The sequence below is a fragment of the Lontra canadensis genome, unplaced genomic scaffold (assembly GCF_010015895.1).
Source record: "Lontra canadensis isolate GAN:19392208 unplaced genomic scaffold, GSC_riverotter_1.0 scaffold40, whole genome shotgun sequence".
Taxonomy (NCBI): Eukaryota; Metazoa; Chordata; class Mammalia; order Carnivora; family Mustelidae; genus Lontra; species Lontra canadensis.
In genome coordinates, this window is record NW_022631034.1 from 16,633,745 (window position 1) to 16,650,831 (window position 17,087).

The 17,087-nt window shown below is 36.9% G+C and overlaps 1 protein-coding gene and 1 pseudogene across 1 annotated transcript in view; one reads left to right on the plus strand and one right to left on the minus strand.

Moving 5' to 3' along the window:
• Window positions 1-3,379: 3,379 nt before the first annotated feature.
• Window positions 3,380-5,074, minus strand: LOC116875097 (annotated as a pseudogene).
• A 4,098-nt stretch (window positions 5,075-9,172) lies between these two features.
• The window catches only part of PRKACB (protein kinase cAMP-activated catalytic subunit beta), a 125,823-nt gene continuing 117,908 nt past the window's right edge, over window positions 9,173-17,087 (plus strand). Inside the window, exon 1 of the mRNA XM_032870235.1 lies at window positions 9,173-9,390. Coding sequence (XP_032726126.1) covers window positions 9,345-9,390 — 46 coding nt within the window. The 5' untranslated portion in view covers window positions 9,173-9,344. The remainder of the gene's footprint in view (window positions 9,391-17,087) is intronic.

Below are 17,087 nucleotides of genomic sequence, written 5' to 3' on the forward strand. Positions count from 1 at the left end.
TTGCCAGATGGAAAAGAAACAAAGTTGAAAAATCACCTTAAATATTTTCTACTAGGTTCTGCCATATTCCACATATATTCAAATAACCCCTTCAACTTCCAGATCACAAAAACTAAAAGTTCATATTTAACTTTTCTATTTAATTGGATACTCAATAGTTATTTAACAGAATAGTTTAGAAGAAAATTAAAGTGCCTTCTCCTTCTTTATCCTATTTCTAGGAAATCAGTGTTTCCAAATAATGACTTTAAATGTAAAGAATTTCTTTTTTTTTTTTTTTCTTTATTTATTTGACAGAGAGAGAAACAGCGAGAGCAGGAACATGAGCAGGGGGAGTGGGAGAGAGAAAGCAGGCTTCCTGCTGAGCAGGGAGCCCCATATGGGGCTCGATCCTAGGACCCTGGGGTCATGACCTGAGCAGAAGACAGACGCTTGACAACTGAGCCACCCAGGCGCCCTATGGAAAGAATTTCTAACACACCTGTTTGAAGTGTAGAGAACTTCTTGAGACTCTAGAGTCTGGGTTTCAGTCCTGGTTTTGCTTCAGACAATTTAGCAATTCACTTAACCTCTCTTTACTTTTTAAAATAGGGTGAGGTATATTAGTTTTTTTACTGCTGCTGAAACAAATTACCATTAACTTGGTGGTTTTTAAAATTATTTTTACACTTCAGTACATCAGAAATCAGTCCAGGATCTCATTGGGTTAAAACCAAGGTATCAGCACTGTTGTGTTCCTTTCTGAAGACCCTCAGAGAGAATCTGTTTCTTTGACCTTTCTAACTTCTTGAGGCTGCCTACATTGCTTGGCTCATGGCTCCCTTCCTCCATCTTTAATGTCAGCAATGATGTAGAGATCTCACATCACATCACTTAAAACCCTTTTGTTTCCCTCTTCCACTTTTAAGGACCCTTGTGACAACACTGGGCCGACAGGATAGTGCAGGATAATCTCCCTATTTTAATGTCAGCTAATTAGCAAACAACTCAATCTGCAATCTTAATTTCCCTTTATCAACCGAGGTAACATATTCACAGAATTTGGTAATTAAGACGGGGATATCTTTGGGAGGGCCTTATTCTGCCTACCACGTCAGGTAACAGAGTATTACTCATGTATTTAACTGAAAACTTCTATGATTTTATGTAAAGTCCATCACATTTTCGGTGGGGGGAGGAGTAGTCCTTTATAGCACCACTGAGGAGAAATACTTACATTTACTAACACCATTAAATAAAACCTTTGTAATGGACATTGTTGTTTTACTGAGTGGTCAACTTTTAGTCCATCTTTTTGGTACTGGGAAATCTCTGCTTCCCCACTGATGATGAATCCCAGGATTGCTAATCATGTGCCTTATCCTGGGTAAGAAGCAAAAACTTAACCTAAGACAGGCCAACTGAATTCTCTCGTTAGAAACTGAATTGTGGGAAAAGAACAAGATTGATGACAATACATATTTTGTTGTTCCATTGGCTATTACGGCAAAAATGTCAATCAGCAACAAATATTTCAAATCTTTGGAGCTGTCTGGCTCCTGAGGATGCCAAGCCCAGTTCTTCAGCTTTCTTTTCCTTCCTACAAGCATCTGTATATTCTCCCAGTATTTTGCTTATATTAGTTAACTTCTAGCATGCAATCAAATTGATACTCTCTCATTCTTTGACCTCTGTGACTATATTTCCTGTTTCTCTCTCAGCTTGTCTGACCACTCCAGGCTCCTACCATGTGAGGTTCCTTTTAGAACTCTCCTCTCTTTTCTGTTCCATAATTGTCCATTCTTAGATGCTTTTTATTCTTTACATTTTCAATGAGATTTCAGTCAGAGCTGTGGCTTTGACTCTTATCTTTATACTGAATTCACAACTCTTGTATTGATCTAACTCTACTTTTGCCTGCTCTTCATCATCCGCATTTAGATGTCACACTTCCAACTCAAACTCAGTAGGACTCAAGTCATATACCTCTCATTAATTTAAAAGCTGGTTTATGTTCTTCATTCCTGATTTCTGTTATCTAGTCCCCCAGGATGGAAAACTGATTAGGAGCAGTCTTTCTAATTTTTACTGTATTAGATATCTGTTGCTTTTACCTATCCTATATGACAATTTCTTTGAGAAAATTACCCTTCTCTCATTCCATGTCAGTCATGGTACTCTGCTTCCACCCTTCACAGAAATGGTTATGTGATTATACAGAACCAATATGTATAATCATTTATAATGTAATATTTATTATGGTTATACTGTTATTTTTTTATTAATTTTAGAGAGAGACAGAGATAACAAGTGAGTATGAGCAGAGGGAGGGAGTGGAGGGAGAGGGAAAGATTCTCAAGCAGACACCAAACTAGGCGTGGAGTCCAATGTGGGACTTGATCTACAACCCTGAGATCATGACCTGGGCTGAAATTAAGAGTTGGATGCTTAACAGACTGAGCCACCCAGGTGCCCCATTGTTATATTAGTATAATCATATGTAATACACAACATAATAACATTTATAAATATGATGTTGGAAAAGAGAAGTCTTTAAGTAGCTAAGCTGGAAGGATATAAATCTGTCACGTAGAGCGAGCCTGTGTGGCTCATTATTAGGAGTTTTATTTTAAAAGTGTCATCCTGGGGCACGTGGGTGACTCAGTGGGTTGGGGCTCTGCCTTCAGCTCAGGTCATGGTCTCAGGGTCCTGGGATTGAGCACTACGTCAGGCTCCCTACTCAGCAGGGAGCCTGTCTCCCTCTCTCTGCCTGGTTGTGATCTCTGTCTGTGAAATAAATAAAATCTTAAAAAAAAAAAAGTGTCATCTTAAACTGCAAGGATATCCATTAAACATCACAATTAAACATGACAAAGGAGAAGCCATGTTGTCAAAATGTCCATTTAACCCACCCAAACATCTCAAACCCACGCTTTGCTGACCTTTGATAACCTCATTTTTTAAAGCTTCTTTTCCTTTTTTTAAACAAGAGAAAGTAGACAGGTACATGTTGGTAAATCTTAATTGCACAAATTCACATAAAGACACAGTGTAATCTCTGAGCACAATATACAGAGGAGGGATAAAGCTAGAATTCTATGCACTACTATACAGGGGCCTAGTACCTTCCAGCTTTCAGCATAGCTAAGGGAGCAGAAGGTTTTTCTTTTTTCCCCACAGAGCACAGTGGTGTTGATTCCATAAAGTTTTTGTTGAGACAAGGAAAAATAAAAATGAATTTGGAACAGAAGAGGGTAGAGATTCTTTTCCCACTATATTCCCCCTGAATAAGTTGAGAACCATGGTATAAAGGGAGAGAAAAGACACTTCAGAAAACAGGGTGAATGAGCAACTTGATCCCAGGGATTGGAGAAAATTTAAAAAGGAAGGTTGGAATCCATCAGTGTTCCATTAAGTCATCTTCTCCTGCATCCTCCTCCTTCCATCCCCTCATCATCTTCCTCATCTTGATCCTCATCTACTTCTTCAATAGCTTCCAATCATTCTTCATCAGCAGCAGCATCTTATTTCCTTCCCCTTTTTCATCATCCATATGAAGAACCAAGTAGTATTATAATAGATTTGGCCAAATACCATCTTTGATGACCACTCCTATCTCATCTGCACCTGCCTCAGAATGGTTAGTAAATCAGGTGGAGCTCTCTGGTTCCTCATGCTGTCTCTTCCTGCTGGTTTTATTCTGCGTTTGACTTGAACGTTTTGTCAAATCCTTTCCAGATTTCCATTTGATTTCAGTGGGCTTTGATGACGGATCACTACTCTTATTCAGATGAAATTCTTTGGGGAGAACTTTATTTTCAAAGTAAGGGTTTTCATCAAAATTAAAATCTATTCTGTAACCTGATTTTATACTCCAAGCAGTGCAGACACTTGTGGATGGCTGACAAATGTTGTTACCAAAGATTCGGGATTTTGGCAATAAATTTCAACCTCTTCTTGAAAAATGGTTGGCGGAGATGTTACATTTCTTTTCTACTTTCAAAATCACCTCAGTGGCTTGTTCATTAAGTCTGTTTATTTCATTTTGTACTTCATTAATATGTTCAGTTGCTTCTTGCTGTTCTTTTTCTCCCTTGGCAAGTGCTGAGAGGTTGACATCGCCTCTGGCTGGGGGGCAGGAGGCAATCTTGGTTTCTTCCTTTGAGGTAGGACTGAAGACTGCCGTTTGGGGGCCGTGCTGTGAGGAAACTCCATAAAACCAGGAGAGATGCACATCTGGAAGAAGTTCTGATTACTCCAAAGTTAACTTATCTTATTTTAAATCATTATTTACATGTCCATTTTGCCTTACACAAATACTTGATTTTATTCATCTTTATATTCTTATCATGCTTTCTATATACTGTTTAAACATTTAAACATTACTGCTGAAACATAAATACAAGAAAACATTGTTATTGCAGGGTGGGCACAGGATTACAGTGACTTTATTTTAGGACAAAAATTATCCTAGTACTTTTTAACAGATGACTTAATTTAATCCATGTAACTTCACACTTTGGGAAACAAAGACCAAGGAAAATAACGATAGTTGTGTGAAGGTCAAAGATGGTGACTATAACAGACCATGAATCCAGATTTTTCTGAATACAAAACTCAAACCCTTTCTACTTCATCATACACCACTCTGGTTTGTTACTGCCAAAGTATGAATACCGTTTTATTTCAGTGGGCCAGATTCACCTTAGTCAAAGATGGGCTTAAATTGTAAAAGCTGAGATTTCATGAAAGCTCTTGCCCCACCTGTTCATGATTTCATAAAGAAACAAGTGTTTTGTAAATTTAGGCGTTATTTTTGGTCTATAGGTATAGTCCAAAAATACGTAACACAAAACTGAAATAGCAGAAATTTAGCCATAGTTTCATTGAAACACACTAGTATAACCAGAATATCCAAAATAAACATACCTTTTCTGAAATAGTGTATTACATATTAAGAAAGCAAAAAAAGTTGATTTTGTTCTCCCCTCCAACTATTTTTTTTCTTAAACCACTTTTAGTTTGTATTCTAGTCCTTACACAAGAGATAAGCTACAATTCTACTGTTTCTAGCTCATTTTTGTTGACTTTGAGCAGGTTACTTAACCATAATCAACTATTTTAGTCTCCTCATCTGTAAAAAAAACAAAAAAAAAAAAAACAAAAAAAAACACGCAGAGACAAATATCGAAATTTAGATAATAAATTTGTCATCAAACAAAGGGACTAATAGAATTCAGCTCAAGAAGAAAACTTCGTACTGTACTACAACGACTTGAACAATTATCACCACATATTTGTAACTTATTAACTATAAAATTACTTCCTCATTTCGCAAGTATTATTCTGCCCTTTGCCTGATATTTAGTGTGGTATCATTTGGTTTTGGACATATAATACTGTACAATAATGAAATATCAGACTATGTGGGTTACTAACATTATTCAAAAAATTATAATCTTATGATGGTTAAGTAAGTTTTGCTTGCACTTATCTGGTATAAAATACAGTATAAAAACAAATGACCTGGTCATATTCTCCAACAATTACCAACTTCAGCTTATCCGTCCTAGTGATTATAAAGGAAAAACAAATATATCTGATATACATTATTTTTGAGGGTGTTTTGCTTTAAAAAGTCTTGGAAACCAAGTTAATAATATAATTAAAAACTACAAAATAAACCGAAATAACAATTTACTAGTTTTTCCCCATTTTCTCATTCCCAAGTAAAGAGATATCTCTAAGAAGAAAAGGGCTAAGGCTCTTAAATCTAGAGCCTTATTTTTCTCATCTATAAATTGGGGATACTAAAATCTAGATCTTAATGTGGATTGAGATTACATTTGTCTCTCAGAAAAGGACACAAAACCTAGCATTCTTCCACTTACCATTTGACTGATCTTGCCCAAGTTACTTTACTTCTTTGAACTTTTGTTTTACTCATTTGTAAAATGGGGCTAATATGTCTAGCTTATGTAGGTGTGTTTTGAGGATCAGATAAAAAAATGTGAAAATGTTTTTACAAAGTATGAGAAAATGTAAGACTAATTATTTCCAAAATGAAATATAATTTTCCCTGCTACAAAGTGCTGTAGATTCTCAGATAAAATATCATATGGAAAAGGACTCAAAGTCTTTTCTCTGTAATGACCCACTTCTTACTATGTCTCCTTTCCTATAGAAATAGTTTTATCTTTGTACTTGTCTAGGTTATAGCAAAGTCATTTGTGGCAAAGGACAGCAATTGCCCCATATTACTGCTAATCATTTCAAGAATAACTGAACAGTTAATGACATTTCTGCCCCTTCTGGAATGTAAAAAAAAAATTCTTGAAACACAGTTTTCTATGTGCTACATAAACAATGGTTTCCTATAGAGAACTCTTCTCTAATAATGAAAAGGCAACTTGTATATAATGACAACTAAATGACTATGAATGTTAACTAACTGAAAATTATGAAACTATATTCCTAAAGTATAATCTTCCTTGAATCAGAGAAGCAGTGTAAGCTAATATAACAAATAGTACAAGGAAAAAAGAATAAGAAGATATTTCTAACCATTGATAATTTTTTAAATTAATAATTAATGTACTTTCTTAACCAATGATAAAGTTAAATTGAGAAAGGGACAAATTTTGTAAAGCTGAATATTTTACTTATTAATTTTCCAGAATGTAGTTATGATGTATGTAACTCTGTAATAGTTGTCAACAGTATCCTTTGCAAATTAATGATTTATTCAGCTGCCCTCTTATTAGAGGCCTAGAACTCAAAATCTTGTCAAGAAAAGGGACAAATTATGCCTATAACCACTCTTTTACTATTAAAACTGGTCTATAAAAAGGCATACATTTAAAAACTCACCCCAATGAGGACAGTATGAATATTCCAGGATTCTAGAAATATAAAATATACCAAAAAGTTGTCTTTAATTTGGTATTTATGTGGCTTAATGCTATTCAGTGAATTTTCCATGTATGTAGGGCAAATGTCACATCTATAGCACAAAACATGACTGGAAAGATGTGACATTGTTGCAACATTGTTACATGCTGACACAAAACCTATCTAATCCAAACCCTTTTTTTCTGTTATTTTTATATTAGCTGGATTTAATAGAAACCCTCAAAACCATACAGTAGTCCCTCCCCACTTATCTGTGGGGGATATATTCCAAGAACCCCAGTCAATGCCTAAAACCACAGACAGTTCCAAGTCTCATATATACAGTGTTTTTTCTTATGCATGCACACTACCTATGATATAGTTTAATTTATAAAACAGGCACAGCAAGAGGCTGATGATAAATAATAAAATTGAATAATTTTAACAATTTATATTAACAATATTAACAATATAATATAATAAAGTTAGTGTATATGGTCTCTCTCTGATCTTATTGTTCTATACTCACCTCTCTCGTGATGAGGTAAGATGATAAAATGCCTTCATGATGAGAAGAAATAAAGTGAAGGACGTATAGACTATGACTTAGTGTTAGGCTACCACTGACCTCCTGACAGGTCAGAAGGAGAAACGACCTGTTTCCTGAAACTGTGGAGAGCAAAACTGGATAAGGGGGAACTACAGTATAATGAAATTCCCCCAATAGTGAACTGTATCTTTTAATCTCTTCTATCTCAAATCAATGGATTTCAAATGAGAAAGCAATTTACCACAACATCCACGGGTTTCTGACCAACATTACAGAGAAAAGGATGGACTTTGGAGTGCAGCCACCTAGGTTTAAATCCTGCTTCCACCAGATGATAGCTGTGTAACCTAGAGTAAATTGCTTAACTTCTCTGTCCCTCAGTTTGCACATTAAATAACGATAGTAAAGCTACATTATCTCACAGGATTTTGAGGAACAATTTGTTAATATTTATACAGTACTTGGAATACAGTGTATATAATACAAATATTTGTTCAGTTAATTTAACAGAATTGATCATAAGATATAGAGTTTACCCAGGAACTTCTTCAGTTAGCACTCCGTTTTTGTCAGTAATGAAAAATATTTTTTTAAAAAAATTCTGAAAAATATCCTCAGCTTACTTTCAAGTCAGCAGGTGTCCATTAAACCCTGTGCATCTGGTGCCTTGGGGACACAAAACAGATTTATGTGGTCTCGCCCTCAGGAAGTTAACAGACTTTCCGGACTAGGTTTGGACCAAATGCTCACAGAACAGAGTTCAAAGGAACATGCAAAAGGAAAATACTACACTGCCCCATAAATCACCCGATAAATAAAGGTACTTGAAAATTCAAGTGCTCTAAGTATATGAGTGGGTGCTCTATGTATATCGATGAAAAGCAATTATCAATTGGGAATGCATTTAACATCTACACAGAAAGGTGCTAAATACAAAGCCTCGCATCAACAGACATTGTGCAGAAGTAAAATTTTCCTTATCTCCGTCTGGGATGTCTGATAAAACCTTGAGTGACCCCACAAAAGCGCGGTGAATGAAACCCGCACTGGAAACATCCAAGGGCTTGCGACGGATGCCCGAGAACCCGGAAGACAACGTGCGCACGGGCTGGGCGAATACCTGCATCTTGAGGCTCCCAGCCACAGTCGAGATTAGGGACGAGGCTGTTGCCGTGGCACGTGCTGACCAGTCTGCCCCCGCCAGAAGCAAGAACGACGGGGCTCCCCTCGCATATGATCTTCTACACGTACGTGCTGTTCTCCCCGGCCTGTCGGGACAAGGCAATTTTGAATGAGGAGCCGCCGGGATACGGCGCACAAAGCAAGCAACCGAGCGCCCACACGGCTTCCCGCGGCCCCGCTCCAGGGCATGGGGGACTCCAGGCTGAGAGATGACAGGTTCCTCGAAGCTAACGGTTCTCACGCCACCTCCCACATCTCGGGGATGAACATCCGAGCTCAATCCCGGGCGAGAACGCGCCAGTTCAGCGGGCCGCCGAGGTGCCGGTCAGAGTTACCCCACTCAGCCGCCCCCGATCAGGGCCCCTCACCCCGTCGCCCTCGTCCGGACCATACGTCACTTCCGGCGCGCGCCCGCCCGCGGAGAAAGAACCGGGACTGGGCGAGGGGGGGTTGGGGGGGGGGGGCCCGAGCAAGGGGGGCGGGGCGGGGGAAAGGGGAGTGTCTGCCCCCGCCGTCGCAGCCGCCGCGGGTGCTACAGCTGCTGCCTCCCGGGCTGAGGAGTTGGCTGAAGCCCTGCCTTCCGAACCGGCCCCGTCTTCCCGCCCGGTCTCGGGGCGCCAGCGCCGGGAGCATTCATCGCTTCGACCCGTGCAGAAGCGGGACTTGCTTCAGCCGGTGGAGTGGCGGGGACGGCCCCGGCTCCCTTTCCCCTCCCTGACCCCTTCTTTCCATCGCCCCAGTCATGGGGAACGCGGCGACCGCCAAGAAAGGCAGCGAGGTGGAGAGCGGTGAGTCAAGGGCCGGGTCTGGGTACCGTACGGGCGGGCGGGCGCGGGGCATCGACCGCCCGTCCGGGTCGGAGCCCCGAGGCCGCGGGCATGGTCCAGGCCTCGCAGCGGCCGCCGGGAACTGCTCGTGGGGGCCCTAGGGACCAGCTGCCTTCCTCCTCCACAACACCCCCCCCCCGCCCCGCCTCCGGCGTGAGGGCCGAGCGCGTGGGGCCGGATGGAGAGATCGAGGGAGAACCGTGTTCCCCGAGATTCCCTTTCTCTTTAGAGCGAGGGGACGCACTCGCTAGAACAATTCCCCAAATATGGTCCGGATAAAGAAGTCCCTTGTACCACTCCAATCCTCGCTTCCCCTACCCTAGACCACCTCTTTGGGAGCCACAGGTAGTGCTGTGGGCAGAGTTGGCTCTTTTCCCTCCATCACTTGGGTTCTGCCCAACCTAATCACAGCTTAGGTAAGGGGCTGCTAGTCTGGCTCTCTGCAGGTAAGGTTAATTCTGAATAAGCAACTGTGGTTTTGAGATCTTGCATCTCTTAGGAATGGAAGATGTAACAACTAAACTGCAACTTTATCCATGAAAAAAAAAAAAACCAAGGCAGGTTTGCCTTTGCTTGAAACATTTCAGGAATCTCCTGGAGTGTCTGTAAAACTTAAAGGTCTCTGGGAGATGAAGTGCTTCCACAGTAAGGTGAATTTCTTCTGACGCTGAAAGTGCAGGCACCCTGTACTTTACACCAGATAGTAAAATATCATGCAAGTTGAATTTCTGTAGTTCAATCAATCAGGATGGTTGTGAAAAAAAAAAAAAAATTAATGTGACTTTGTCAGGTTCATCTCTGATTTTATAATTCAGAATGATAAGACAATAAATGGTACTTGTTATGTCACCAGGACTGAATGACATTTTAGCACTTGAGGGAATGCCAATGATTTATTCCAGTTTGTATAATTAGTATCTTTTAATGTTTCTGTTTGTAATGTGTTTTAGGTTAATTTTGTAATTTAGCATGAAGGAAATAGCTTTTTTTTTTTTAACAACAAAGCAGAATCAATTCAGAAAGATTTAGTCATTCATTTTGTTTAATGTGAATAATGAGATCAGATTATATGTTTATGTTTCACCAGTGAGGTTTTGGTGTTAATTTTCAGGAGCTCCAGAAAAGTTTGTTGTAATGTCATACAGATTATCAGTGACCATACTTTAGTATGTGATAGGGAAATTTTAAAAAGCCAATGTAGAGGTAGAACTTTGTTTTCTTTTTTAACTGCACAAATGTGGTAACTGTACAGAAAGAATAGGAATGTGGAAGGTGTAAAGAATTATTTGTGTCTGACTAGTTATTTTTCCTTTTAAAGATAAAACATGCTAATTGTGTTACAAAGGAGTGCGCTTGGTAATTGAATCATATCAGTGATTTTCACTGGCAAGTACTTACATGTACAGTGTTTCCATTTTTAATAATGATAGTAGACTCTTCTCTGATCTGTATATTTACATTATTAAGTAATGTAATATACTATAATAATTTACATTATTAAGTAATGTATCATTCTCCCCAAGACAGTACTGATTTGAAGCTCAGAACTATTGGATAATCTTGGAATATTTACAGAAAACAGGATGGGAACTTTAAATGTTTATCTAAATATATTTAAATTATTCCTATGAATAAAATCTTTCCTGAGCTCCAACTATTAGTGACAGTCTATTTAGTAAGTATGTTAGCCAACTTTTTATGTAACTTTATTTATGGAAACTGAAGATCATTATGGTAGTTTAAATGAATGTTGTGAAGTAATGAAAGAAAATAGCAAGTGATATCTCATAGAGACAGTTATTAGAAATGCCATGTGTTGATCACTCTGTAATTTCTTCTGGAGCAATGTTATCATGTGTGTGTTGTTGCCGTTCTATAGTCAATAAAGTTTATTGATATCTCTTAAAACTTAATGAAAGGGCAGCTTTTACCATTGCAAACCTAATTGTTCTGTGTATTTCTTTAAAAAAATTATTCTTGAAAATAAATGCCTTTGAAAATTTGAACGTAGTTATTTAAACTTCAGTTGATACATAACAACATAAACTTCCAGAAATATAAGTAATCTTAAAAATCAGCCCATATAATCATTCCATTTAATGATTATAAATGATTCTAAAGCCAAAGAGCCTGACCTTTGAAGAAGCTGAAGTTGAGATCAGATTATTAGTGATACCGGAGTATCACTAGAATCTGGTACTCTGACTCCATTCTGCCTCATGAAATAATCAATTAATACCTATATTTTCAAAATGTCTGCAAAGTGTATTAGTTTCATTTGGAGACTAAGTAAAAGTTCAAGAAATCTACTACCTAGTATAAGTGAAAAAATGTATTCATAAAAGTTATCTGAAGAGCAAAATATGGTAAGTGCTGATATTATGGAAAGTGAAGTTAGAACTCTGAAAACTACAAGTAGGAAAATGTTTGATTTGAAATGATGATTAAAATGTACAAGGTTGACTAAGATTTGAGGTTTGTTTTGGACCATGCCTGATATAGGTGACTCTGGAGCTTCGTTATAAAAATATTCCAGAAGAATGAAGCTTTGACCATTTGGTGCCTCTGTTGTAATCTATTCAATTTCTCTACTCTTAGAATAAAACATTTTCCAGGGTAGGACTTGGAGATGCCATTCTCATCTCTATACTTTCTGGGGATAACATTAAGTTGGGTACCTATTTTTCTACCATAGTGAACTAGGAAATTGTATTGATGTATCTGAAAACTTATTAAAAGAACATTTCTTACCATTACATACCAACTGTTCTGTGTATTTATAAAAACTTACTCTCAAAAATATGGGTTTAAGTGTAGTTACTTCAACTTTTACTAATATACAGAAGCATAAATTTTAAATATATGAGTATATGATTCTCTGAGAAGTTACAAACTCTGGTCATTCAAAATTGTTTTACTTATCGAGTCTCCCACTTCTTATTTTACCCACAGCCACCAATATAAAAAACACATGCCGCCATTTTAACATGGGAAGGTCTTTTGTGATTTATTTCATTAAAAAAAAAAAAAATTAGACCCATAGGTTGCTTGTGGGGCTTCGTATTACACTTGAATGGCAAAGGTATTGAAGCCAATGGGTAAAGTGCTGGTAGAGATTTGGATGCAGATTCTCCTATGACTGTAAGTGGTAGAACAACCATGTAATCTAGTGTTTGCATAATGATCTTTGAATGTTTTCCAAAGTATCTCTCTGTCTTAGGAGCTTGAGGGTGAATAGAAATTAATCAAAGGTCGCCAGTAGTCTAGGTTCAACCAAATGCAAGTTTCATAACAACTTGCATTTTTGGAGGGCTTACTATGAACCAGGTTCTCTGTGCACTTTGCATACATAATTTCACTTAATCTTTCCAAACCTATGAAGTAGTTTAATTATTTTTCCATTTTATAAAAGAGGAAATGGAGACTCAGAGAGCCTAAATGACTTGCCTAAATTCATACTGCTAAGAAGTCAAGGAGCAACATCTGAACCTAGGCAGCTTAACCCTGGACCCAAAATCCTAACCACTGTGCCAATACACATTATCTAATGTGTATCTAATACACATTAGATACACATTATCTAATGTGTATCCCATTAGATACACATACAGCATATGAGTATCTAATGGGAAAACTGATTCTGAGACACACAGAATAGCTTAGACTTCACTTTTTTTCAGTTTATTATCCATTATAGGAAATTTTGGTTGTTTTAATAGTGACTTCATTTGGATATATTAAGTATCTTAAATGAGAGTTATTTTTTCTTGTACTGTTCTCTAGATTCCATTTCCTCACCTGTAAAATGAGGATGAAGGATTAAACTGTCTTGAAAATCTTTTCAGACTTGATATGGTGTAATTTCAAATTAAGCCACGTAAATTAATTTATATACTTAAACCCTTCATTGCTGTTTATATTTGTTTAATTATTTTTCTCATCTGTAAATGTATACTTTCCCTTCCTGATAAATAGGCAATCAAAACATTCCTATTTAAATTTGTATTGCCATTTTAAAAAGTACTTAGATATTTGTATTATGGTTTAGAGTAGTACTATCCAGGCAGATTTTCTGTGTGGTGGCAATGTTTCTGTATTGTTTAATGTAGTAGGCGCTAGCTATATGTGGCTATTGAGCAGCTGAAATGTGACCAGGGCAGCTGAGAAACTGAATTTTTAACTTAAATGTGGCTACTAATGTTTGGTATATTAGACAGCACAGGTTTAGAACATAGCTGTCTTTATATGTAATAAAGATGCCAACCCATTTTTCCATCATCTTGGTAATTGGGATCCTCACCAGTATGTGTCGATCAACAGAATGCTGGATTTATCTTTTCTCATACTAGGAATTAACTTATTTCTAAAGCATTTCCTCTGAATAAGCCTTTATAAATTTAGTGAAGAGATTACTATAGTAATTTGTGTATAATCTGTAAAGTTAACTACAAAGTTAATTTCTCTATTGGATTCTACTAGAATTATTATTATTATTTTTAGTTTTTAATACTGACTGTCAGTGAAAATATTTTTATTGAAAGTTTTTATAGATTTAAATGTTGATTAGGAAAAATTTAGTGATCTCATATCTTACTCATGTCTTTAAAGCTTTTAATTATCAGATATCTGTTCCAATTTATTAAATTGGCAGAAGTACTTAGGAATAGTTTTTGAGTTAAAAATAATTTTTTTAGTTAAAAAATTTTGAAAAAGAAAAAAGGTCATAATGAACAGCAACACTATTGAAATAATAAATACATATTATCTCATCCAGTTATGTGATCTTGTAATTCATTTTGTGCAGATCATCTAATGCACAAAATCATCTCATGTTCAGGAACCATGTTTTCCATTCTCCCGTTCAGTGTCCTTCACTTAGGATATAGACAGATTGTTGCTTTTCATTGCCGGCAGCAGGATAGTTAAAGACGTGAAAACCAGCTTAGACAAGTAAGCCATAGCTGAGTGGCAGAAGCAGCACATGAAAAGGTCCTAGATAAGCCAGGATAGTCATTAAAAGCCTTCAGATAGTTAAGGAGTTGACCATAAATCATTTTGATATTCCATTAAATTAATAAAATTAAACAATTAGTATAATTTGCAAAATTGTATATCCAGGTACATATGAATACTATACATATGTGCCCAGATTTTTTCAGAGGAATAAATCTTAAGTTTTTAATGAATAAAGTATGTTAAATAGAAAATGGAATTTATGGTCAGTACCAAATTATTTTGAGTATTTTAATTTAAAAATATTCCTTCAGGAGGGTCCTATATGGTTATTTTCTTTGTTGGCTCATTCATTCCTTCCACATACTGGAGTTCCTAATATGTGATGGACTCTATGCAAATCCTATGCGAGTAAAGATTGAGTATGACACAGTACCTGCTTCAGAGTGCCTGCATTCCAGAAAGGGGAGACATACTTGTCAACAAATTAATGGGGGAGAAAAACTGTTACAGATGCTTTCATAAAAGCTCAGTGGGGAAACTGTAGAAAGTATGGTCATTTCTATTGGCATGGAGAGGGTGAGATTCAAAAAGGACTTCAGAGAGGAGGTGAGCTCTGAGTTGAGTATTGAAAATGGTAAATGTTCAACAGTGGGATTACAGGAGGAAGTGTCTTCTGAGTAGAAGGAACACAGTGAGCAAAAATTCAGAGGAGTGAAACAAAATGGAATATACAGGAAAAGGAAAGTAAGTTGTCTATTATGACTAACTTGAAGGGTGGAACTGGTGGTAGGGAAGAAGGGAAATTATAAAATGAAAGATAAGACTGAAGAAATGGATAGAGGCCATGTAATGGAAAGATTTTGAATTTTACCCCATAGATATTTGGGAGCTATTATAGGCTTTGTAATAAGGGAGAGACATGATCAAATATGGGTTTTAGAGAGCTCACTTCGGTGGTATTGTGAAGATGAGTCACTGTGGGACAAGTGGAGTAGAGGTAGGATGATCAGTAAGAAGACTCTCATGCAAGTAAGGGAATTAGTATCAAGGTGGTAGAGATAGGGATGCAGGAAAAAATCTAAAATTTGATAGCTTTGGAAAATGAAAATGAGCAAACTATACTTGGAGAATGAGGAAAAAGAGGATTTGGGAATAACACCCAAATTATTGTGCCTTAGTGGATGGGTTATGATGCCAGTAATAGAGTCAGGAAATAAAAACAAGTTGAGGAGCAGAATTGGGAAGCATATTGAATTCAGAATGGCTGTGGCATTTCTGAGAAAAATGGTATCTGACTGGTTGTTTTGTATGTCTGTTGTCTTTGATTCTCCTAGCCATGGGGGGGAAATGACCTTGGATGGTCAGAGGATCTGTTCCATAGAACATCCTCATTTTGCTCCCTTTTTTAATGCCAGCTGTTTAGAAACTATAGAACTGCAACATCTGACACAATTCATATGGCTACTAAAATCTTAGCTTTTTTGTTTTGAAAAGAGTGAAAGCTAAGGCACTGACGAAAATGATGCAACTTTTGCAGAACACAGTAATTTAAAATCAGATAAAATATTGCTTTCATAATTAAAGTATGCATCCTGTAAGCTATTGAGTTTTGTAGAGCCATGTGTAATAGTAGAAAGAAAATGGAAAATACAGAACCAATATATTTTACTAAGTAAATATTAGTTTTCTCCCCCTAGAGTGCTTTTAAGTAGATATTAAAAAGTTGGGGTATTATTTATAGTAAGAACTTGAACTTAGAATAAGAAAAATCTAGATTCTGTTTCCTAGTACTTTCTATTACTTCACCGTGAATAAGTGTTTGTTTTAATGTCTCCAAGCTATAATGTAAATTTGAGAAGGGTGGTTTTGATAATGAGGCTGTGGTCTTTTCCAGTTTTATAATCCAATGATTCCAATGTATTTATTAAGAGAAAGAATGTATATTTAAAAAAGTACCAAGACTTGGGGAAAAATTATAGAAGGTTTTCATAAAATTATGTGAGGAGAGAAGTGGCAAATGAGCCTCAATGTGAGCACATATAAGGTACTGTCTTTAGGGAAAGTTTGTTTTGTTTTGTTTTTTTTACCTGTACTTACAGGATGATAGCCTCTGAATTTTGACCTAGGAAGCAAATTTATGAATCACCATATTAGTCTTTGAAGATATTCTCATGTTCTGTTACAGGTAAAGGGATCATTTAAATGTTGGTGATCAGAGGAATGTATTGGAAATGAAACATACAGCATCCTACTATTAATGTAAAAACCCTTAACATACTATGGGTAGTTGAAATTTTTTTATGATTTTTAAAATTTCTTCAAAGATTTTATTTATTAATTTGGGGGAGAGAGAAAGGAAAGGGAAGGAGCAGACAGAGAAGGAGAAGCAGACTCCCCGCTGAGCACAGAGCCCAACTCAGGGCTCAGTCTCAGGACCCCGAGATCATGACCTGAGCTGAAGTCAGACGCTTGGCCAAATAAGCCACCCAAGAGCTCCAGTTGTGATGTTTTGGATGTAGCAGAACCAGGGAAAGTTAAGATCAGAGGCAGCTAATAGGAGAAGAGAATGGAAGGTCCAGCGTATGAGAATAAACTAAAAAAAAAAAAAAAAAAAAAAAAAAAAAAAACAAAAAAATTTTAAAACAAAAAAGGTTATGGATAAAAAATTGAAGTGTAAAAATAAAGTAGCATTGACAGAAAAA